Below are 22,791 nucleotides of genomic sequence, written 5' to 3'. Positions count from 1 at the left end.
GAACGTGTGGCTACAACAATAGTAGTTTGTACCTCATCTGATTTTAGTTTTATTTTTTGTCATCTTTTTACGTGTAAATTGTCTTGTCCAGAGGCTCAGTGATCTCACTCACCCCCCACCCACCCAGCGGAAAAATTCTTTATGCCTCTATTTACGTACTCATTTCAATATTCCCAGTCTATACACGATCTCTTTTTTGATTCGCTTTTGAACTGGTTATAACACCTGTCTGAATAACGAGTAGGACAGTCTTTAACACTTGTCCATATTTATACTTGAATGAGAATTATGATTTCACTTTTCCCAGAAAATTATCTTTGAAACAGGGGTTAAGCAAACTGAGTTCAGATATCACTTTCACAGTTCATTGACTTTGGGATCTTCAGGAGATTGCTCACCTGAAAAAGAACTCACAGAAAGGGGTTTTCCGGAGCCCTGGGCTAAGACCCCGCCCATCCCCACGCCCACCGTGTCACCCCCGCCCCAGGCCCCGCCCCCAGGCCTTCCTCCTCTACAAAGGCCGGGCGGCAGGTGCGCCAGCCCACAGAGCGAGCCGGGTGTCCAGCCTGAGCCTAGTAGGGGCGGGGCAATCGCGCAGAGAAGTCCTCATTGGCCGGCGGGCGGTGCCGGTGGCGGGTCTCGGCCTGCGATTGGCCGGTGGCCGGCGGGTGGCGGGGGCAGGGCAACGTCATGGAAGCGGCAGGGACAGGGACCCGGACGGCGGCGCGGCGGCAGGAGCGGCGGATGCGGGCGCCCACGACCTTGGAGAAGCAGCGGGATCAGCGGCCGGCAGGGCGGCTGACCCGGAGGAGGTGGGTAAGAGGTCGGCGGGAGAATTCTGCGGATCGATCCGGCGGCCAGGCAGTGGGCCGCAGTCGTTGGGCGCCTGGCCTTGGCCAAGGGAGGCCCTGGGCGCAGGACAGCGATCTCCGGCCCCCACGCTCACTGTTGACGGCGGGTTCTGTCCATCGTCCCGCCCGCCCCGCACAGCAGCAGGCACGGACAGAGTCTCGGAGCCTGGGTGCGACCCCAGCAGCGGGCGCGTCTGGGAATCCTGGCGCCCTGACTAGAAGCTCCGACATCCTCATCTAAGAAATGGGTTGACCATGTCTCCCTCCCCTGGCCTTGGGTCTGCAGAGAGATTTTAATTGCTCAGTGCAGACCAGTGGGTGTAATTAGGATTATTAGTATCCATGCTGGGGAGGACAGGCAGGGTGCCTGGCGTGGGACATCTGAACTGGTCTTTGAGGAGGTGGAGGACTTCCGTAGGTGGAGACTGGCGAGAAGGGTGTTCTAGTGTGAGGGAACAGAATGGGCAAAGGCACGTTTTAGTTTGCATTAAAAAATGTAAACCAGAGGATGTCTCCCCCTGCACGTCTTCATGGGGTCTGGTCCCTTTGCTTCTACAGGTTCTTTTTCTTTACCCTTTTATTTAAAAACAAAAAAACAATTCAACTCCTTCTTTGCTTAGAATTGAAGAGGATCAAGAAGAAGCAGTCTTTCGAGAAGTGGTCAGTTTTACCGCAGACCCTTTGCCAGGTGAGAAGGACCGAGGCTCTGAACACTGTGTCGGTGTTCACTCTGGGGCTTCTGGGCAGGGCTGCCCCTTCCCCATTTCAAGTTCTCTATTATGAATTCCATAATTTCCACTGATTCCTCACTGTTTCCCTCCTCTGATCAGTTAGATATTATGACAAGGACACCACCAGACCCATCAGCTTTTACTTGTCTTCCTTGGAGGAACTCTTGGCGTGGACACCCGATGCGGAGGATGGCTTCAATGTGGCCTCAGGGCCCCCTGAGTGTCGGCAGCCCCCTCTGAGCAGCCAGAGGCCCCGAACTTTGATGTGCCATGACATGATGGGCGGGTACCTGGATGACAAGTGAGGACATTGCTAGCACATGGCCTGGTGTGACGGGATGGAGGGGAGGGGCGGTGCCCGGTGGTGGAAGGAGCAGTGGATGTGGAGTCAGCAGTCAGCCAGCCCACCCTGCCACCTACTGGGAGAGGAACTCAGGCTTCAGCCTTTCATCTGTAAGAAGAGGAGGATGGGTTAGGGGATAGCTTATGCCTCCTTCAGCCCTGAAACTGTCTGATTCTGTGGACTGCCTGCACCTGAAGTCAGGGAGGCTGGAGAAAGCACCGTCGCAGGGACCTTCTTCAGACCACCTGGCCCAGTAACTTGGTCCTTCTGCTGATTTCTTCCTTTCACCCTCCTCAGCTCTATTCCATCTTGGCCCCCTGGTTCTGGAATCATTCCATTCCCTCCCCCACCCCACCCCAGCTGGGGGCATTTCTTCCCAAGATCCTGCAGGGTCAGCTTAGAGATCTTGTTTAGCTGCTAGGTTGTGTCTGACTCTTTGCGACCCCATAAACTGTAGCCCCTTAGGCTCCTCTGTCCATGGGATTTCTCAGGCAAAAATACTGGAATGGGTTGCCATCCTCCTCCAGAGGATCTTTCTGACCCAGGGATAGAACCCAGGTCTCCTGGATAGGCAGGTGGATTCTTTACCACTGAGTCACCAGGGAAACCATTAGAGATCTTTAAACAAGCTTGGACATCGTAATTGATGGGAAGCCTTGAGTCAGAGCTGGCCATTAAGGTACAGAAGTGGGTGATGAAGCCGCTCACGTGGTTGTCAACCCCAACCATACCTGCAAGCCGGCTGTGTCCTAGGGAACTGCAGATGTTGGAGTAGAGCAGAGCCCCGGGCACCTGGACGTCTGCGTGAGCTCCTCCAGGTCTCTTTCCTTGTGTTCTGTCTGTTCATTGAGGCTAAACACGCTCGGTCTTTCGGATCTGATAGCAAGTGCCTGTTGGGCCTGGTGAAAATGCTTCCCTTAAGACTAACCCTCTCAGGACTTCCCTGGTGGTCTAGTGGTTAAGAATCTGCCTTCCAATGCAGAGGGTGCAGGTTCGACCCCTGGTCGGGGAACTAAGATCCCACATGTTGTGGGGCAGCTAAGCCCACATGTCACAGCTACTGAGCCCATGTGCTCTGGGGCTCACACTACAACTAGAGAGCCCAAGGATCCCACCTGCTACAACTAAGACCCGACACAGCAAAAAAAAAAAAAGAACAACATTAACCCTTTTGACATCCAGGCTGTGACCTGGTGCTGCTTCTGAGCCCAGTCCCTAGGCAGGGCCTAGCGCACAACAACCTTTAGCACCAACTAGATGGAACTAAAGGGAGTCTTCACTCGCGTCGCCTTCTCCTTTCACCTTGGGGGCGCCACGTCCTCGTCTGTTTCTGGGTCCTGATTTTGTTCTCTTTCTTCACCCAGGTTCATCCAAGGCTCAGCCACACAGACTCCCTACTCCTTTTATCACTGGCAGTACATCGACATCTTTGTGTACTTCAGCCATCACGTGGTCACCATCCCCCCAGTAGGCTGGACCAACGCTGCCCACAGGCATGGGGTCTGTGTGCTGGGTAAGAGCCAAGGGCCCGCCTCCAACCCAACCAGACTCATTGGCACACCTGCCTGGGGCCCCAGTGATAAAAGGGCTTGGGCTTGGGGTGCTGTTGGGTGGGTAGACCTCCTTACCTGCCTTGATGAGTTAGGACAGGTGAAGGCAAACTTGTTCTGGAAAAAGGAAATATCCTCAGCTTTCCAGGCCCCTGAGTCATGTACTGGGGCTGCCAGAGAGGCAACAGCTCCCACAGACAATAAACAAACAAATGGGCTTAAACTGTGATCCTGTAAAACTGTTTTTGCAAGAAGAACTGGGGGCAGGATGTAGGATGTAGGTGGTCCACCCCTGGGGGAGGGGAGTGCTTCTCAAACTTTTCCCTGCATCTGAATAATTTATTGTCTAACGCTGATTTCAGGGCCCTGCCCCCGGGGTATCCGGTGCATCTGATATCTGGGGACACTGGGAATTTGGAATGCTAACAATTTTTTTGCAGGTGACAGTGATGCTGTTTCTGCAGGAACCACACCCTGAGAACTGCTGGGTCAAAGGGGAAATGATCCCCTGGCCCGACCTCCTTTCTCTCCTGCCCCACAGGGACTTTCATCACTGAATGGAAAGATGGGGAGCGGCTCTGTGAGGCCTTCCTGGCTGGGGACGAGCGCTCTTACCGCGCGGTGGCCGATCAGCTGGTCCTGATCGCCCAGTTTTTCCGATTTGATGGCTGGCTGATCAACATTGAGAACTCTCTGAGTGTGAGCACGCCTGCCCCTGGTGCCTGGCCTGCCAGCCCCTGTGCCCCAAGGGGACCCTCTGCCATGCTCCTCAGCCTCACCAGGCCGGGTCTCTGCTACTGCAGGGCTTCCTGCATCCCAGCTAGAGCTGGCTCCAACCTCCAGCCCCTCAGCCTCTTCACAGGGAGATGGGCATTCTCCAGCGTGATGTCCAGGAACCTTGCCTGGCTAAGCCTTGCTTCTCTGGTCCCTTCAAGGCGGCCCTGTCTTCCTCCTCTGTCTCTGCTCTGCTTGGGCCGCATGTGCGACTTCCTCTTCATGGTGCCCTCCCTTTTCATTGGGTTTTATCTTCTCTTGATTGCGGAGTCCATGTCCTCCCTGCTTCAGAAAGAAAGGAAAGTCAGACCTCTGGCTGCATCCTCTGCTCGGCAGCTGTGGGGCCGAGGGGCTTCCAGGACCAGGACCTGTTTGCCCCTGGGGTTAAGTGTCCTGTCTGTCCGGGGACCAGGGCGCTCCTCACGACAGGCCTCCCTGGGCCTCACGGAGGGTCTGTCTCCACCCCTCTCTCCAGCTGGCTGCCGTGGGGAATGTGCCCCACTTCCTCCGGTACTTGACCTCTCAGCTGCATCAGCAGGTTCCTGGGGGCCTGGTGCTCTGGTACGACAGCGTGGTGAGCAGCGGGCAGCTCAAATGGCAGGACGAGCTCAACGAGCAGAACAGGTGAGCCTGTAGGCGGGGTCCTGGGGTCCTGGGCCCCTGGACAGGGCCGGGAGCTCCCTCCGCCTTCCGGAGGTTTCACCTACACAGCTGCCCTGGGGGAAAGCGAGGGAGAGGGCAGAGGTGTTTGGTACCCTGATCAGCAGCAGACAGAATTAGCGCCTTGTCAGCCTGCCTGCGCCCAGGGTTACCGGCCACAGTTTGTGGTCTAGGTGAGGGCTCTTTGGCAGCAGACTCTGCTCGGTCCCAGAGGCAGGCAGCGTGCAGCCCGTGGGCCCAGCGGATGCAGGTGCTTGAGGGGAGAAGGCCTGGGCTTCATGGCCCACCCGTGTCGCCCCCCAGAGTCTTCTTCGATTCCTGCGACGGTTTCTTCACCAACTATAACTGGCGGGAGGAGCATCTGGAGCGGATGCTGGGGCAGGCCGGGGAGCGCCTGGCGGATGTGTACGTGGGTGTGGACGTGTTCGCCCGCGGGAATGTCGTCGGGGGCCGGTTCGACACCGACAAGGTGGGTGGTGGCCTTTGAGGCCGGGAAGGTGGTGGCCGCGGTCTGGGTGCCTCATGTTCCTGTGAACCCCTCATTCCCACCTGCACCTCACGGGAAAGAGAGGCAGCAATGATCCTTCCCCAAGTGGGGACACCGAGGCCCCGAGAACAGGCCGTGCCCTGAAATCCTAACTTTCAGGCCCTCTCTTCAGATGGTACGTTTTTTCCGTAGATGCTAATGGACAAAGCACCTGTTCCGACCATGGGTCTCACACATAGCTCTTCTTCCTTCTGGACTCAGGGCTTTGGGGGGCACTGAGCTGGCCTTTTAGCGGGTCGTGGGGATGCAGGGGTGGGGTGGAGCGGGGCCAGAAGCCAGGGAGCATATTTTGGTGTTTCCTTAGCTCAGGGCGAAGGACTGAGTTCACACACCCACAGTTTTGGGAACTGCTGGTTTGATTAACTAGTGAGGTTTTTCTGGCAAGGGAAGTCTTGTTGGCAGTGAGAAAAGAGGAAGAGGGGCCGCGGGGGGGGGCCGCCGCACCTGGTGTGGGATAAATAGGGAATCAGCCCGTCCCCAGGCTGTCAATCCTGCCCTTCCCAGGTGCTGCGGGGACGTTCTCAACTCATTAATTAAGCTTTTAAGTGAATAAATTAATCCAATAACTGAAGATTTTCTCCGCCCCCCTGTGAGTCTGATAATAGAACGCGAAGTGTAGTGAGAGAGACTGTCTCCTGTGGGCGCCCCGCGTACAGACCCCTGCCCCTCGGATTTTTCCCTCCGCGCTTCCCCGCCGCCTCGCGCCCTCTTCTGGGCAGCTGCGGAACTTCAGGGATGAACCCTAAAGGCCCGGAGGTTGCCCCTTCCCTAAGCCCCTCATCCTGTGTGTGGACTGGTTGTTGGCACGGGGGCATCTCCCTGACTCCTGTCTCCCCAGTCGCTGGAGCTAATTCGGAAGCATGGGTTCTCGGCGGCCCTGTTTGCGCCTGGCTGGGTGTACGAGTGTTTGGAGAAGGGGGATTTCTTCCGGAACCAGGACAAGTGAGTCCTGGGCGTCCCACGGCCTGGGTGTGGCCAGTGGCAGGGAGGGCCTCTCTGGCCATGCTCGGTTGAGGGGTGGGGGTTAAGACAAGGCACGGGGCTCAGCTGCCCTGGCTGCTCCTGGGGGTCCTTGAGACCAGTTATGCAGGAAGGATGAAAGCTGGGGACCCCAAGGGACCACTTCAAACAGATGCTCAGTGGGTGCTGAGGTCATTTGAGAAGGGGTGCAGGAAAGCTTAGGGTCAGGAGAGCGAGTTCGGGGCGCTGCAGTGCCTTCTTGGGGACCTGAGCCTCCATGCATTTCTCCGTAGGTTCTGGAGTTTGCTGGAACGCTACTTGCCCACACACAGCATCTGCTCCTTGCCCTTTGTCACTTCCTTCTGCCTGGGCATGGGGACTCGAAGAGTCTGCTATGGCCAGGTGTGTGGGTCCTGCACTGGGTGGCTGGGGGCCAGGGGCTTCCTGGACATGGCTGCTTCTGGCTGAAGGGGCTGCCTTCTCTCGGGCCTTTGGGCCTCCCCTAGGACTGGTGGGAGGGGCATTGGGTGTGATAGCTCCATCCGCCCCCAGCGCTCATCCACCTCTGCCTCACCCTTCAGGAGGAGGCTGTGGGGCCCTGGTACCACCCGAGTGCCCAGGAGATCCAGCCCCTGTTTGGAGAGCACAGGCTGGAAGGGGATGGGCAGGGCTGGGTGAAGACGCACTGCTGTCTGGAGGACGCCTGGAACGGGGGCAGCTCTCTGCTCATCCGGGGGCTGATTCCGCCCAAGGTTGGAAATGTGGCTGTGAGGTAGGTGAGTGAGGGGGGCTGGGACCTGGGGCCTGTCAGCTGCCCCCGTCATCCTTGTCAGTTGCTAAAACTGGGCAGGTGGGCTGCAGAGGCCAGAAGGAGGACAAACTGGGATTTTGCTTTACTGTGTGAAGAACAAACATCCAGTTTACCGTTTTCACCGCTCCGAGTGTCCAGGAGAGTAGCATCAGCTGCCTGCACGCTGTTGCGTGCCTCTTCTGCCCAGCGGCCCGCCCTCCTCCCCGTCCTGGAGAGAGACGTTGGCAGCCAGGACCTGGAGCAGCGCCCACTTTCCAGCTGTCTCCCCACAGCCTCTCATCGCTGGGCCTTTCTCCTCCAGGTTATTCTCCCTGCAGGTCCCAGTGCCACCCAAGATCTTCCTGTCCCTGGTGTACAAGCTGGAAGGGACTTCGGCTGTGGGGGTGGCTTTGGAGCTTACCACAGGGGACGCGGGCAGCTGTCACGTGGGAGGCATCTCGGTGCTGAGCGGTGAGTGGACGTGGTTGGCGCCTCCCTTCCTTACAGGCTTTTCCCTTCTCAGGGGGTGTCTCGGGGAGGAGGAGGCTAGGGGTGTGGAGGCAGCTGGGGTCCAGGTGCTGCTCTGAGCTGGGCCTGGATGGGGGGTCCGCCTCTGAGTGAGAGCCTCTGGGCCACAGAGGCCCTGTGGCATGGGGTTGGACGTGTGGGCCCACGGCAGCTCTCCTGCCAGCAGTGCCCCAAGTGGGAGGAGGTCCTTGGGCCAGTCCTGGGCATCCATCCCTGAGCTTCCCTCCTCTCATCCCTGTTCTCCATTCCCCAAGGCCTCAGTCCATTGGGCTGAGTACCTGAGGCTACCAAGGTGTCTTGGGGGGCCCTGGCTCCCTGTTCAGTGACACCTCCCAGTGCAGTTTCCTTTGGACTCCCCTTGTTAAAGTTCTGTGTCTCCTCCTCCAGCAGAAACAAGCACAAGGCGAAGTCCCCGACCCCTCCGGGTGCCCCCAACCAAGCTGGCCAAATGGGTAGGCCGCTGTGGCCAGCAGCTCAGCGGGGGCTGGGTCCAGCGGTGAGTCCTCCCCCTTTCCTGTTGAGTCCTCAGCAGAGGACGGCCACACCATGGTGAGGATTGGAGAGTGAGGGGCCCTCCACTGAGAAACTGCATAATTGCAAGGATGTAGGGGCCATGGGCCAGTCCTCCCGGGTTTCAGGCAGCTCAATGACACAAGCCCAGGATGCTTGCTGGGGAAGGTCACGATCACAGTCATGGCTTAGGTCCAGGTTTCCCACGGATCACAGGGTCCACTTTGGGATGGACCTCCCTGTGGCTCCGGGCTTCTGTGAGCAGCCAGTCTGCAGGTGCCGGGCTGAGGCCCCTTATGACTGGTCTCTCTCTGTCTCTCCCAGCTGCTACGAAGTGAATCTGCGGGGCTGCCTCCTGCAGGACCTCTTCGTTAGTTTCTCCCGGCCTCCAGGCAGCCAGAAGGAGGAGAACTTCATCTGTCGCCTTGGAGAGCTCCAGGTGAGGCATCCCAGGGACCTGGCTGGAGCTTGGCTTAGGCATCTGTGCCCCTTGCAGACGAGGCCGGACACCCACCCGCCCCCTCCTCTGGCTCAGAGAGGAGCTGGGAAAGGGGTGCCAGGGCTGGGACCGTGCAGGGCCAGGCGCCCCTCAACCTTCTCTAGGCTCCTGGGCTGAGCTTAGCCTTGTCTCTTCTGCCAGGTGGTGGATGCCAACAGCCTGCTGACCCCGCTCCCCCAGGTGCAGGCCCTGACGGTCTCGCATGTGCGCTGGCAGCCGGCCGCCTCCGAGTGGGAGGGTGGCCCCGCCAGGCTGCGGCTCAGCTGTACTCTCCACTGGGCCTACCTCCTTCCCCGTGTCCGGTGCTTCCGGATCCACTGCTGCCGAGGATCGGAAGGTGGCTCCCCCAGCAGCGGGCCTTCGGAGCCGGGGAGGCCCAGGCTGCTGGGCCTGGCTTTTGTCAACCGGTATCGGATAGTGGGCCTGGCAGTGGCAGCTGCGGAGCCTGGCCAGGATGGCCGTGTGGAGTTCCTGGTGGAGCCTGTCCCCAAAGAGGGGTTCCCGGTGCCTCGGGCCGAGTGGGGCAGGGTGGCCATGCTCTACTCCATGCCCCGCACGTGAGCGGACATTAAAGGAGAGTCTCCTATCTCAAGGCTAAAGGCTTCTTCTGCGCAGGGGCCTCACACGAGTGTTCAGGGAAGACCCGGATCCCGAGGGCTGGGCGAGAAGACCATGGGTGAGATGTCTGTGGCTCTTCATTCTTGGCATTGCAATAGGAAAGCTGAGAAGTCGGTTTGCTGAGTTGGTAATTTCCAGGGGTGAATGGACATCCCCCCCTTGGTCTCAATCTCTCTCAGTAGTATACTATACCAGGTACAAGTAAAAAGATTTGGGAACATTTAGCCTAGAAAATTCCATAAAGAGTATTGCCTAATAGGCTGAGAGACACTTATGCTGACAACGGTGACCTTTTATTCCTGTATTTGGAACAATTAGGAACGAGCTTCACTGTGGCAGGAGGGCCTCCGAGCAGGGCCCTGCGACGCTTCCTAGAGTGGGAATGAGACAGAGGGGTCGTGATGGGGGTGCAGAGCTGGGATTGGGGGGTGGTAGCACAGGAACAGCAGCCCCTGCATGTGCTGGGAAGGGGTCCCCGGGGCGCCTTCTACCCCACCAGTGGGAGTCCTCGGCCAGGCTGTGCCAGGTCACGCCAGTCCCCAGCCGGGCGGGCACATAGGCTGGACCCACCTGGTGACCCGGCTTCCCTGGCTTCCTGTTCTCCAGAGCCAGAGCCACTTATGGAACACCCCCACTGGCCTCGGGTCCTGCTTCGTCTCTTCTGGGTTGTAGGTGGGAGCTAGTGAGCTTGGGCAGCAGGTGGCCGGGCAGCACCCAGGCAGGCCCTTTGGGCTGCGCCCAGCAGCCCCCAGCCCTGTGTGGGGGCTCCGGGTCGCCTCCTGCCTCCACATCTTCCTGCTCAGCGGGTCCCTTGAGCAGGTGTTAGCCCGGAGCATCACGGCGTGGGGGCCGCAGCTCTCTCCACTGCGGTCCCTCCTGCCTCCTCTCTGCAGCCCCTCCCTCTGTCCTCTGCCCAAGCTGAGGCTGCCTAGCGGTTCTACATAGGGACGAGGTGGGGGTCAGCGAGCCAGAGATAGCTCCTCCTGCCACACAGCTCCCCTTTGACACATGGGCTGCCGCGGTGGCTTCCTGGGAGGGATCTTGGCCCCATAGCCTCAGGGAACCCTGCGCCCCTCCCCTCTCCGGGCCCAGGTGGGCTCTGCTGTGGCCCTCTGATGAAGGCCGTTGGCCCCTCGTTCTTGGGGGTCTCTCACCTCCAGGCCCCACAGGCCAGCGATGGGGGTGTTACTTGCCTGTCCCCTTGTGCTCCCCTCTGTGCTACGAGATGTGGATGATACCAAGGGCCAGGACACTCTGGGGTGATCTCCCAGCTAGGAGTGTGGGCCTCCAATGCCAGCTCAGCAGACTTGATTTACTCTGCAGGGAAGGGAGAGGCCACCAGGCGGCAGTGCAGCCACATTGCATCTGCCTTGGCCCTCGACTGGGAGAGGACAGAGTGGCTCAGTGGTAAAGAATTGCCTGTCAAGCAGAAGACACAGGGCACATGGGTTTGACCCCTGGGTCGGGAAGATCCCCTGGAGAAGGAAATGGCAACCCAGTCCAGTACTCTTGGCCTGAGAAATCCCAGACAGGAGGACAGGGGGGCTACGGTCCACGGGGTTGCTGAAGAGTCAGACACTCAGACTTAGCCACTGAGCCTTCACACACAGGACACAGGAGTCTCCTTCTCGGCGGACAACGGCCTCCGTCTCAACGTGCCCTGCTTCCCAGGTGCGCACGTGCCCCTTTCACAGTCCCACGCAGGAACTCAGGTTCCAGGTCTCTCCTAACTGGGAACATTCAACTCTTCACGTCCCACACGTGTGGCCCAGCTCAGTCCCAGGGTGGGAAGAGGTTTGGGAGGGGGATGATGGGTCCGGCGGGCCAGGAAGACACCTCCAGTGTCTGACCCTGAATAGGCCTCCCAGCGCCCCTGGTTTCCCCAGGACTGTCGGGGTTGGGGAACCGCTCCCTTGACTTTTCCTGGAAATGTTTTGAGCCTCTCCATTTTGAACTGGGGGTGAGGGCTCTGACCTGCCCCTGCTGCCCGGTCCCCAGGGATGGGGTTCGGGGTGGGGGGAACATAGCCAGGCACCTGGAAGTGGGCAGCACAGCTGTGATGCCCTGCCGCTCTTATTTCAGGAGCACTCCCCCTTCCTTTTTTAAGTGCTGGTTTTCCGAATATTTTATGCAGAGAAGGAGGGAAAATTTATAGTGGCAATTATTTTCTCACAGTCTGGTGAGCAAGCAATTAGAGGTAAGGGGGTTTAGCAGAGCATGGCATGCAGAGGGATCGCACAGCCCCAGCTCTCCTAGAGCACGGTCCCCAGTCCCACCGATGTAAAGGCTCGTATGCAGGAAAATTAATATGTCGGCATTTAAGCCCGTGCCCCTCTGGTGTGTGTAATCGCCCTGAAATAAATTATCTGGCGCTGTGAAAAATGAAGAGCGCAGGTCCTGGCGAGACATGGAGGGGGCAGTGTGGTTGGGTTTGGAGTCTGCCCCCCATCGCAGCCCCCAGCCCATGGCTTTCAGGCTGTTGGTTTGAATTCTGCTGCTTCTCCTCCCAGCTCGCCCTCCTCTCCCCGGGGCGGGTGGTGGAGGGTGGCGGCCACTCTCCTCCGCCCCATCCGGCCAGGGTTGGGGGCTTACAGGGGTAGCGCACGGGGGGCTTACCTTTAAGCAGCTCTGTTCCTCGGGACCACGGCTGGCCCCGAGTGCAGCAGCCTCAACCGCCCAGCTGGCCCTCTCTCATCCCGGGGCGGGAGGCAGGCTGGGGACTGCCTGCGGTCAGGCCCCATCAGGGGCAGCAACTGCTGAGCGGTGGCCAGTTGCAGGGGAGGTGGGCTGGGGCTGCCGCCTTAGATTCTGCCGCTAACTTCACAGACCTTACCCGAAGGCTAGGAGCCCTGCCTCCAGACTCCAGAGGCGGGATGGAGGAGAGGACGGGGGTGCTAGAATCTCTCCCAGAAGGGTCTTCTGACTCCCCCTGGCCATCTGGCTTCCTGGGAGAAAGAAGCTTCCTGTCCTGGTCCTCTGTGCCCTCTCCCCTCTGTGCCCAGGGGGCCGGCCAATCAAAAAGAATTGTCCTGGTTTGAAGAAAAATCTTTATTAATAATCTTAATAATAATAATACGGTTGATTTAAATGGTCACACCTTGGAAGCATACAGAATGATAAGAAAGGAAGCCTGGGGCCTGGCTGCAGTCCTGGGGGTGGGGAGCGGGGGGCGGGAGGGCGCAGGGGTGGGGGGCGGTGGGGTGGAGCGGCTGCAAGAAAAGGGCCCAGAACAGCAGAGGGTAGAGGGGCCTGTACAGAGGACGAAGCCGGAGGCGGGGCGGGGCTATGTACACCGGGAATAGAAAAGGAGACTCATCTCAGTAGCTTCAGGAGCTGATGCTGAATATAAAGTGAGGTGGTTTTTTTTTTTTTACCTTTTAAGTTTCACGAGACAGTGGAGCCATGTTGGGAGCCTATATCTTTTGTTCTTTTCTGCTGCTTCCCCGACTCCAGCTCTCCCTGCCTGGCCAGGGGCTCCTCCCTGCTGCCCACTGTCTGTGGCCACCCTGGGACCTGATCTGGGAGCAGGGGAGAGGGCCACAGACCACCTAGGCCTTCCCCTACCCCCTCGCTCTCCCTGCTTGGACGTGCCGTCCAGACCCACAGGACCGTGACCCCAACCTCACCGTGCAGCCAGGCGCCGGCCAGCTCTGTCCCTCTGTTCCAGCTGCAGCGGTGAGGCTGGCCTTCCCTCCCCTGGGCCAGACCCAGGGCCTCCTCCAGAAAGGGAACCAGAAACCCACCAGTTCAAGCCAAGTCCTCAGCCTTCAGGCCCCCAACCCCTGGCCGGGCAGCCGGAGCCCCCTGATGTGGAGGGGCCCTGGGTGCCCCGGAGTTCTGGAAAGACATCAGCCCTTGGTGTTGGGTTTGGAGCCCAGGGCTGCTGCTGGTCGGTTGGACAGTCTCCGGTGCTGCCAACTCCTCCTCAGGTTTGCAGGACACGGGTGTTGGCGGCGAGGCAGGAGGGGTAGCTGAGGCCCAGAGCGGAAGACACAGGTGGGGGGGGTGACCGGACACAGCCGAAGCCCTGGGATGAGAAGCCGACCCCCTCCCCGCGCCCGTCCCTCCGTTGGCACCGTCGGCAGCCAAGGTCAAGTCCTGCTGGCTGCTCTTCCTGCTCGGGGCTGCAGCCTCTCACCACTGGCCCCACGCTGCCCCGAGTGGGGCCCGGAAGGAAGACTTGGTAGAAAATGAGGTGTCCCCCACTTCTCCACCCCCCATCTTCCTGCAGACTTGCTCCCTCGCTGCGGTGGGTGCGGCGGCTCGCGGGCTCACGGACTCGGACGTGGTGGATGCTTCTCAGTTTGGTTGGTTGGTTTTGTTGCTTGGATCTGAACATCTTTTTTTTTTTTTATTTTGTTTTTTGTTTTGTGATTTTTTTTGTGTGTGATTTTTTTGTTTTGTTTTTGCCCTTCATGGTCCAAGAAGGAAACGGCAGAAGCTTTCACTACAACAGAAACAGAAAGGCAGGACTTGCAGGTCACAGAAGCAACTGCCGGGCGTGCTATGGTGGGGAGGGGTGGCAGGATCTGGGGCCCTGGGTGCCAGGTGGGCGGGGGGAGGGCACCCCACACCGGCCCCACTCCCCATCTTGCACAAGGGAATTGAATGCAGACCTCTGCCCTCCAGCAGGGAGAAGGGGAGGATGGGGTGGCGGAGATGGAAGAGCCACAGTGTACCCAGCTGGCAGAAGCTACTGGTGGATTCTGCTAAGCCCTGGGTGGGCAGGGCCTGGCTGCTCAGGGCAAATGAGGGCAGAGGTCAGGGCATGGTGGGTGGATGGCGCTGCACGGGCCATGTCGGGGGTCTGGAATGAGGCAGCTGAGAGGGTGTTCAGGCAGTGGAGGTGAGCTGGCTGGGTACCTCTAGAGGCCTGCCACCCCACCAGCCAGAGACCATGTGCTGGTGGCTTACGCCCTGGCTGGCAGGGACCCGCACCCTCTAGCTGGCTGTCCATACCTCCGGAAGCCAGCTCTGGCACACAGGAGCCCAGGGCCTCCTTGGCCCGGCCACTTTCCCCTGTAACAGTGGCGACAGGGCCACACATGAAGCTTCCAGAAGCTCCCCCAGCCGTCTCAGCTTTACCTGCAGGCCCCAGAGCCCTGCAGCAGAGCTGAGCCCCGAGCTTCTCCAGACAGGAGGTGGGTGCTAAACACTGTCCCGCCAGAGGGGCTGGATGGTGAGCACCACCTTTCCCTGCTCTCTCGCTCAGACTCCCCTTCCAGAAAGGTACCCGGAAAAGAACATTCCAAGCTTGGGGAAGGGAAGGCAGGGCTGCACTCAAATACAGACTGGGGTGCCAGGCGGGCAGGGACCCCGTCTCCAGTGTGGCTGGATTGGAAAGACTCACGAGTGTGGGCAGTGGGGCAGACAGGCTAAGGGAAGGCCCCCGGGGCACTGCAGGGCTGGACCACTTTAAGACTCTTTCATTTCTTGTAACAGAGGCTAAGGAACCCCTGAGGCTGGTGTGGCTCCCCCACGACTTGTGACAACTTCAGCAGGAAACATCAGTCAGATTTAATCAGAATTGTGAGTTTAGCTGAATGGGGACAAGGAGGGCAGAGACAGCTACTCCTGCGATTAGCTGGGTGAAGATCAGGAGTGACCACTGTCGAGGCTGGGAACCCACCAAGTGGGGCAGACAGACAAGAGCCCCTCGCCACCTGAACCCCAGGGGCAGGAGCAGGGCTGTGGCCAGACTGGCTGGGGTGGCTTCCTGGGGAGGCTGGACTGGTGTCTTCCTTGGGGCTGAGTGGGGACAGGTGACAGGAGAGTGGGCATGGCTCTCTTGGGCTCTATTGCTAGTTCTTGAGAAGAGGTCTTCTAGTAGCCTAGCCCCTCCCACTCTGTGCGTCCTATACTTGAAATGGCTCAGGGCTGGGGGTGGGGTGGGGCACAACATCAACAGAGTCAAAATAGGAACCAAGATTTCAGACATACAGGGATGACCAAGGTCAAAGACACACACACCATCATGGGGGGAGACCAGCTGGCCGGAGGTAAAACCTATGGACTTAAAGAGTCGCGGAGGTCAGTGGCGCGTGTCGCTGACCGGGAGGGGTGCACTGTCCTCGGAGTGGCTGTGCCTGCTTTTGGACTGCTGGGTTTGGTGTGTACTAGGCAGTCAGAGTGAATGCTGTTAGGGGCTGGGCCTCTTGCTAGTAGGGGGTGAAGCGGCTGTACCCTCCTCGGCAGAGGCTAGCCTGCAACATCAAAGATGAAAAACAGCCAATCAGTACAGCCTTTCGGGAGGGGAGGGGGAAAGCAAAAAGAAAAAAGAAAAAAAAGAAAGAAAAACAAAAAGAGAAACAGCTAAATCCCCTCTTCTGCCCCCTCCCTTCCATTCTGCCTTGGGGAGAATGCGCGCTGGTCGTCATGGCAGCCGGGGGGGGGGGGGCGCTGAGCCTATTTCTGATGTGGCTGGTGGTCTTGGGGTCAGAGAGGTGCTGGGGTCACCAGCCACGGAGCTTCTGGATAACGAGGTCTGAGATGTCTTTTGGGCACTTTGTTGGCTCAGGCCTGACCCTTCCTTGCCTGCTTCCTCCATCTTCTGTCATCTGGGGGAGGTCAGAGCAAAAGCCCTGCCTCCTCCTTGTCCATCGGGGCTGTGGGGGGTGGGGGGCAGGCCTCAGCCCCTCCAGGCACCGGAGGGGAGAGAGGGGCCTCTAGTCAGGCTTCCTGGGGCCTGGGCTCTATCAGGAAGGACTGTGTTTGCTCATCCAGCTCCAGGGGCCTTCTGGGGTCCCTGCGCCTCCTCCATCCAGCCGGGAGGACAGGCCTTTGGCACGCTCTCTCCCATGCCCTGGGGCTCCCCGGAGCCAGGGAGCCCTACACAGGACCTCCTGCTCCACCCACCAGTTTCCCCAGAAAGGAACGGCCAGTGACAGAGCAGAAAAGTTGCGGGGGGCGGTGGGGGGGAGAGAATCTTACAAAAATAAAAGCATAGGAGGGAACCCTCTGTGAATTAACAAAAGCTTTTAGCTTTTAGCTTTTAGCCCCCTTTGCAGAGGGCCTGGCGATTCTGAAGCCAAGGAGCCTGCAAGCCAGTTTCAGGGCCTTCATCTGGGAGTGGGCCTGGGCCAGCACCCCCACCCAGAGGCCTGCGACCCATGGCTGCTTGGGATGTCTGAGGCTCATTAAAAATCAAAAAACGACAAAACAAAAATTGGGAGGGAGTAATCAAAAACAAGGGAGATGAAAAAAAAAAATCCATATTGTCTCTGAAGCTCCTCCCTCTTTACCCTGCCCAAAACGTTTTCATCTTTGATGCTGGATGCCAAGCTAGTTAAAAACCGACATTAATACCCCATGGGGTTGGGGGGGTTGGGGTGGGGCTGGAAGGTAGGTGTTCACTGGAAGCAGATTTTGGGGTACAGAGTGAGCTGGGCTGCATGTGTCAAGAGCTGGCCATACATACACACACACACAGACACACTGGCCCGTGCACCTCCGGGTCTCAGTAGGCCCGTCAGAAGTGCGCCTCCTCCGCCCCCTGCTGAAGCCCAGGGCAGAGGCCCCACCTCCCCAGGAGAGACCTGCAGGCCCAGCTGGGAGCCACGGAGGGGTCATGGAGCAGGGGCGTGGGTGATGTGAGGAAAGGTACAGCAAGGGGGTGACAACACAGAGGGACCGTGGCACGGACGCACCCACACGAGGGGTAGTGGGGGCCCTGCCTGCCTCTGGAGCTCCCGCCAGGAGGTTCTGTTGGGTTTTCCCAGTCCAGGGAATGGAAGGCCAGGATGCCCGGACTTTAGTTACAGGGCAAGCAAAGAGGGCCATACCAGAAGGTCTCCCAGACGACGTTACCGGGCAGCTGCCTGTCTGGGCAGGCCTGCCTCCCTCTGACACCACGGAGCACAAGGGGCAAGTCCTGCCCAGCTCAGATCCAGGCCCCTGTCCTGCCAGGCACCAGGCCGAGGTCTGGGGCGTTTCCCTGAGGGCCTGCCTGCCCGCCCCAGCCCGGCTCCGGCCTCCTTACCATGGTTCCAATGCTGTAGGTCGCCGCGGGGCCGATGGTATGGTGGTAGGGGTCAGCAGCCGCGTAGACTCTGCCGTAACTGGGGAGGTGAGCACAGGGAGGGGGGTGGGGAGGCGACGGGGCAGGTGAGGGTCTCCCGCCTCCCTGGAGACAGCACCCCAAGGCCCTGCCCTCCCCTGCACACCCCCTCTTCCTCCTTCCTGCTGGTTTGAAGGGAACATAGACGGCCACCCTCTGAACACGTCCAGCGAGTGCTGACCATGAGTGCTGGCCTGCTGTACCCCAGACAAAGCCCAGAGGCCAGACGCTGAGGGTGCCGCCTGCCCCTGGAAGGGAGGGCCGAGGGGCCTTCAGTGCCGCTGGCAAGAGCAACAGCTGCCCTCCACAAAGTGCCCACTGGACACCCAGCTCTGGAGCCTGTACGCTTCCCCAAGCTGCAGTCAGTGGCCAACAGGCCGAGTGCCCACAGGGAAAGGCATCAAGGCAGCCCCTCACCCCAGGACGGCCCTCAAAACAAGAGAGAACCCTCCTCGGGCCTCTGGATGTACTTGCAGCGGAGTACACGCTCTGCCTTTCTTTCTTGGGGCTGAAGGGTCTCAGGCCTGGGAGCACTGGAAAGAGTCTGAGGTGTCCTGGGCGGAAACCAAGGCTCTGGAGCTCAGGCTGGTGGGGAGGGGGTGGTTAGGCCTCCAGGGCTGGGCATCAGAGGAACTGTCTGCTACCCAGATGGGGGGGTGGGTCCCAAGGCCTCCCGTGTTGTGAAGGCAAGAAGTGATTACAGAAGTTTGGGGCTTGCTGGCTTGGGGTCTCCAAGCCCATGTAGACTTGCTCTCCTTTGTCCAGACTCTTATGTTCCTCCAGGGGGAAGCACCCCCAGGCCCGGAGTGGTGGGTAAGGCTTCTTGTCTGTTGCAGCCCTGCCCTGTGACCCGTCCATCTTCTCCTCCCCATCCCACCCAGCTCTCCACCCCTCCTCAGGTACCTGTCACTGTAGGCGGCTGCAGCTGCTGCTGGCTGAGCGTATCTGTAGGCGGCATAGCCTCCCTGCAAGGTAAGGGTGGGGGGAACACAGCATACGGGCTTAGTGGGGCAAACACAGCCTTTCAGCCTTTACCTTGGGCAGGCGAGGGGTGGCTGGCGCACGCCTGAGAGCACCTGGCTTGTGGTCTAGTGCCATGGCTCAAAGTGGGGCAGCTCCTTCCTTCCTTCCTTCATTCGTGTCTCCATTTGTGCATTCAACACACATGGGTGGGCACCAATAATTATATGTCTGGCTGTGTTCAAAGCGTTGGCACACAGTAGATGTTCACAGACCTGCCACCAAGCCAGTGTACCGCCCACCTTGATGCTGATGGGCACAGAGAACCCACGGGTGACTCTGAGTGTTGGATGCTGGGATGGGTCAGGGGCAAAAGGCATTAACTCAGACCACATCTTAGCCCTGTTCAGTGGATGGCTGAATTACAGGTGACCACCACCCAGGATGGCAGTGGGGGATGGGGGTCGTCAGCAAGGGCTCTGAGCTAGAGGAAACAGCAAGTGATGCCCCGTGAAAGAAGAGAAAAGGCAGGACTCCATCCAGGGGTCTGCCCTGGAGCCCCTACCTCCCGGTCATTCTCTGAGCCTCTGCAACGGATCTGGGGTGCCCGCGGGGGCTCACTCAGTGACCCCAATGTGGTTAGGGATACAGGAGAGCCACCCATGGCCCCCATCATACAAATGACACCTTGTGAAATGGAGAAGACACGCCTGGCTCATCGTGCTGCGGGGAATCCTTTACTGCTGCCACCCTGAGCCGGGATAACCCAGGTTTAGCTGAGGCTGCCCTCCTGGGCTCCCAGGATGGGAGGGGCGGGGGGAGCGGGGCAGGGAGTGGGGTCACTGACTGTTCATTGAGACACATGAGACATCGGCTTCATCTACCCTCCCTCCCCCAGGGCTGCACTTACATAAATCTCAGCACCATAAAAGCCATCCTGATACACGACCCTGGAAGCAAACGGACAAGAAAGTGGTGGGAACGCTGGAGAGGTGGGGTAGGCCGGCTCCGGTGTCTGCTGAGGAGGGAGGGGGCAGGGTGCCAGCCCTGCCCATGGGACTGGCATTTTAACAAGCGTTTGCTCCAGTGCCCTGTTTTGGTATAACAATAGAGTAACACCCTTGCTGGTCAGCTCCTTTCTCCCACAAACCCAGGGGCCCATCGGCCCATCTTGCTTACTTACCCTCCCCCTGCTCCACCCCAGGCAGCTGTACCCCACTATTAGGGTCGGAGGGCCCCGGACCAGGGAGGGCTTAGAGAAGGCCCACTGAGCTCCGGGGCCGACCACGACCCATGAAAGCAATGGGCAAGGTGCCGGGGCTCTGAACGTCCCCCACATGCCAGTGACCCTGAGATCCCGGAGCAGGGTGGGGGTGGGGGTACTGATGTGGAGGCGACTGCAGTGTGACGGTTGGGATTCAAGCCCCACCCCCCGCCCCCGCGGTTCTGGAAAGGCTGCCTAGCTCCCCCGGCTGCACCACGCCTCCCTCCCCACGCCCCCTGGGCCTTTCTCCAAGCTTCCCTCCCTGTGCCCGCCAGGTACTCACGCTCCGTAAGTCGGGATGGGGGGCGGGGGCGGTGCAGCCCGGAACGTATTGTATACAGCCCGGCCCCGACCCCGTAGGTGCGCGCCCCTGTAGGCAACGGCTGTGCCGGTGGTGGGATAGGGGAACCCCGTCACTGCAAGAAAGGGGGCCGGAGAGGAGACCGTGTGAGAGGGACAGCTAAGAGGAGAGGAGGCGGGAGGGCTGGAAGCCTGACCACCGCTTCACCTGGCCACACCTCCTGTCCGGGCACGCCCCGCCCCGCCTCTGCCCGGCCCCGCCCCGCCCCGCCTCTGCCCGGCCCCGCCCCGCCCCGCCTCTGCCCGGCCCCGCCCCGCCCCGCCTCTGCCCGGCCCCGCCCCGCCCCGCCTCTGCCCGGCCACGCCCCGCCCCGCCTCTGCCCGGCCACGCCCCGCCCCGCCTCTGCCCGGCCACGCCCCGCCCCGCCTCTGCCCGGCCACGCCCCCGCCCCGCCTCTGCCCGGCCACGCCCCGCCCCGCCTCTGCCCGGCCACGCCCCGCCCCGCCTCTGCCTGGCCACGCCCCGCCCCGCCTCTGCCCGGCCACGCCTCTTGTCTGGCTACGCCCCTGGCCGCGTCCTCCCACGTAGGAAGATCTGAATACCCATCTAGGCCCTCCCCAAGCCCACGCCCCAGCTCCCAGCCTTTACCTGCATAGAATTCAGGTCCATAGACTGCCCCTACCACCGGATTTAGCTTCCAGCCTAGAAGAGAAGCAGAGAAACCCAATCACCATCTTCCCCATTCTCTCCCCACTTCACATTATGTCTGGGAACCGTGGAGACTCCCGGATGGGCCCCACTGGAACAGTCCCAGGCTGTGGCCGCTGCAGAGAACAGGCAGGACCCCTCCTTCTGCAACCGGGGTAGACAGATGAGGCAGGAGCACAGACCCAGGCCCCGCTTAGGAGGCTGCAGCCTCACTGGCTGGGTGCCTTCTGCTCCCTAACAGGCATGCAGCCACTCCTGACCATCTGCCTAGTGTCTTGATTCTTTCCAAATTTTGGCCTTCCCCAGCCTGCCCCAGGCCTCCCCTTTCCTGGGACACTGGCCCCAGCAGTTTGGGGTCTGCATGTCTGCTGAAGAGCATTAAGAGGGAAAGTGGAACGGGTTATGCAAGCGTCTGTAGGTCGCAGCTGGGATAGGGGTGCTGGTGGTCTGGGTGCTTCGGCGCCTGACAGCCCAGTCTCCTGGGAGCTGTATCATGCAGGCGCCTGGCTGCCTTCCAGGAGGGTCAGAGGCTTCGGTAAAGGTGCCTGGCCTCGGCCATGGCGACTTACTCCACCTCCCGCCCATGTCTGTCCTGGGCTGGAGCTCCTAGAGGGCTCCCTTCCCCAGGGCTGAGTTTGCTCTCCTGTGTCTGTTTTTCCCCAAAGCAGCCAACGGCAGGGCTGCTGAGGGAAGAGGTGGGAAGGCAGGGCTTTGGGATTGGGGATGATAAGAAGGACAGCTAGCATTCCCTTCACCACATGCCAGACTGTTCTAGACCCACCCAACAAGGAAGGTGTCACCCTCTCCCATCTTATAGATGAGCAAATAGAGGTTCACAGAGGCACGGCAGCCTCCAGTTACAGGGCTGGTGAGTGCAGTGTGCGTTAGTCGCTCAGTTGTGTCCAGCTCTTTTTCGACCCCATGGACTGTAGCCCACCAGGCTCCTCTGTCCATGGGATTCTCCAGGCAAGAATACTGGAGTGGATTGCTGTTTCCTTCTCCAGGGGATCTTCCCAACCCAGGGATCGAACCCTGGTCTCCTGCATTGCAGGCCGATTCTTTACCATCTGAGCCCTCAGGAAAGCCCAAACCAGCTCAGACCATGCTCCTGGCCACTCCCTGGGCCCCAGCCTCTTCCTCTCTGCAGTGGGCTGGCTCCTCCTGGCTGGTCTTCCTCTCCCATCAGAGACCCAGGTGCAGGAGTGAAGGCCTGCTCCCACCTGAGGTCCCAGGGATGGAAACCAGTAGGCAGAAACTTCACTATCCCCAGGCGGTCAGGAAGTGAGGTTGGAGGGGGGGTCCACCTGTTTGACCAGGCCCAGCCTCTGGCCCCTCAGCTCTTGGGGTCTTTGCAGCACTCCCTCCAGGTCCAGGTCCACGTCCCAGAGTCTGACAGCCCCACTGCTGGGCTGACAGCCGAGAAGTGCCCAGGACAGAGTTTCCTGGTCTTGTTCCTCCCAGGGCAGCCTGTTCTCCACACTTTTTGTGAGACTGCTGTCCATCCCTAGTCCACCATCACATGACGTGCCTGAATGTTACTGTTGTGCTTCTGGAATCTTCTATAAATGCCAGGTCAGGAGGGAAGAAATAGTTCGTCTTCTGAGAAGAACGCCAGTCCCAAGAACTGAGTTGTCGTCTTTTTTTTTTTTTTTAATTCTGTATTTTTTTTGGCTTCGCTAGGTCTTCATTGGGCTTCCCTTGTGGCTCAGCTGATAAAGCATCCTCCCTGCAATGAGGGAAAGACCTGGGGGTCAGGAAGATCCCCTGGAGAAGGGAAGGCTACCCACTCTGGCCTGGAGAATTCCATGGACTGTATAGTCCATGGGGTCGCAAGGAGTTGGCCGAGGCCTAGCGGCTTTCACTTCGGGTCTTCATTGCCGCGCCTGGCCTTCTTTCCTTGCGGGAGAGCGGGGGCTCCTCTCTAGCTGTGGTGTGCAGGCTTCTTGTTGCAGTGGCTTTCCCTTCGTGGAGCGTGGGCTCTAGGGCTTCAGCAGATATGGCACGTCGGCTCAGTAGTTGTGGCTCTTGGGCTCCAGAGCACAGGCTCAGTAGTTATGCACGGGCTTAGTTGCCTTGTGGCATCTCCCTGAACCAGGGATCGAATCGGTATCCTCTGAATTGCAAGGTGGACTCAGCCACTG

General features: G+C 59.7%; 2 protein-coding genes across 17 annotated transcripts in view; one reads left to right on the top strand and one right to left on the bottom strand.

Annotated features, from left to right (window-relative positions):
- Nucleotides 1-679: 679 nt before the first annotated feature.
- ENGASE (endo-beta-N-acetylglucosaminidase) lies at nucleotides 680-9,329 on the top strand. Of its 3 annotated transcripts, none has more exons than XM_027974220.3 (14): nucleotides 680-812; nucleotides 1,472-1,539; nucleotides 1,686-1,883; nucleotides 3,290-3,438; nucleotides 4,017-4,174; nucleotides 4,725-4,873; nucleotides 5,213-5,378; nucleotides 6,295-6,398; nucleotides 6,710-6,818; nucleotides 6,998-7,188; nucleotides 7,529-7,677; nucleotides 8,122-8,230; nucleotides 8,569-8,683; nucleotides 8,885-9,329. In XM_027974220.3, exons 3-14 carry the CDS (start codon nucleotides 1,846-1,848, stop codon nucleotides 9,302-9,304), a joined length of 1,857 nt encoding a protein of 618 aa, XP_027830021.1. In that variant the 5' UTR covers nucleotides 680-812; nucleotides 1,472-1,539; nucleotides 1,686-1,845; the 3' UTR covers nucleotides 9,305-9,329. The 3 variants fall into 3 exon arrangements, with proteins under 3 accessions (XP_027830021.1, XP_027830020.1, XP_027830019.1); XM_027974219.2 differs by having other exon boundaries at nucleotides 1,682-1,883; nucleotides 8,125-8,230; XM_027974218.2 differs by having other exon boundaries at nucleotides 1,682-1,883.
- Nucleotides 9,330-12,385: 3,056 nt separating this feature from the next.
- RBFOX3 (RNA binding fox-1 homolog 3) overlaps nucleotides 12,386-22,791 on the bottom strand; it is a 434,098-nt gene continuing 423,692 nt past the window's right edge. For 8 of the 14 annotated variants that reach the window (XM_060395813.1, XM_027974221.3, XM_027974223.3 and 5 more), the window contains 6 exons: nucleotides 20,591-20,644; nucleotides 19,925-20,057; nucleotides 19,288-19,468; nucleotides 18,321-18,382; nucleotides 17,340-17,418; nucleotides 14,855-15,564 (listed from right to left, as the gene is read on the bottom strand). In XM_060395813.1, the coding sequence (XP_060251796.1) occupies nucleotides 15,520-15,564; nucleotides 17,340-17,418; nucleotides 18,321-18,382; nucleotides 19,288-19,468; nucleotides 19,925-20,057; nucleotides 20,591-20,644 (554 nt within the window). In that variant the 3' untranslated portion in view covers nucleotides 14,855-15,519. Of the gene's footprint in view, nucleotides 13,809-14,854; nucleotides 15,565-17,339; nucleotides 17,419-18,320; nucleotides 18,383-19,287; nucleotides 19,469-19,924; nucleotides 20,058-20,590; nucleotides 20,645-22,791 lie in introns of those variants that run through there. The other 6 variants (XM_060395814.1, XM_060395818.1, XM_060395819.1 and 3 more) reach the window with 3 other exon arrangements.

The sequence above is a fragment of the Ovis aries genome, chromosome 11, assembly GCF_016772045.2.
Source record: "Ovis aries strain OAR_USU_Benz2616 breed Rambouillet chromosome 11, ARS-UI_Ramb_v3.0, whole genome shotgun sequence".
NCBI classification, from domain to species: domain Eukaryota; kingdom Metazoa; phylum Chordata; class Mammalia; order Artiodactyla; family Bovidae; genus Ovis; species Ovis aries.
Note: the sequence above shows the minus strand (reverse complement) of the source record. Positions and strands in the feature narration are given on the sequence as shown.

What these genes read in the sequence shown, in the direction of transcription:
- ENGASE (XM_027974218.2), top strand. Translation starts at nt 691, where the DNA reads ATGGAAGCGGCAGGGACAGGGACCCGGACGGCGGCGCGGCGGCAGGAG. An exon ending in TTCTTCCGGAACCAGGACAA is followed by an intron (nt 6,399 to 6,709) that starts GTGAGTCCTGGG and finishes ATTTCTCCGTAG; the next exon opens with GTTCTGGAGTTTGCTGGAAC. An exon ending in GAAGAGTCTGCTATGGCCAG is followed by an intron (nt 6,819 to 6,997) that starts GTGTGTGGGTCC and finishes CTCACCCTTCAG; the next exon opens with GAGGAGGCTGTGGGGCCCTG.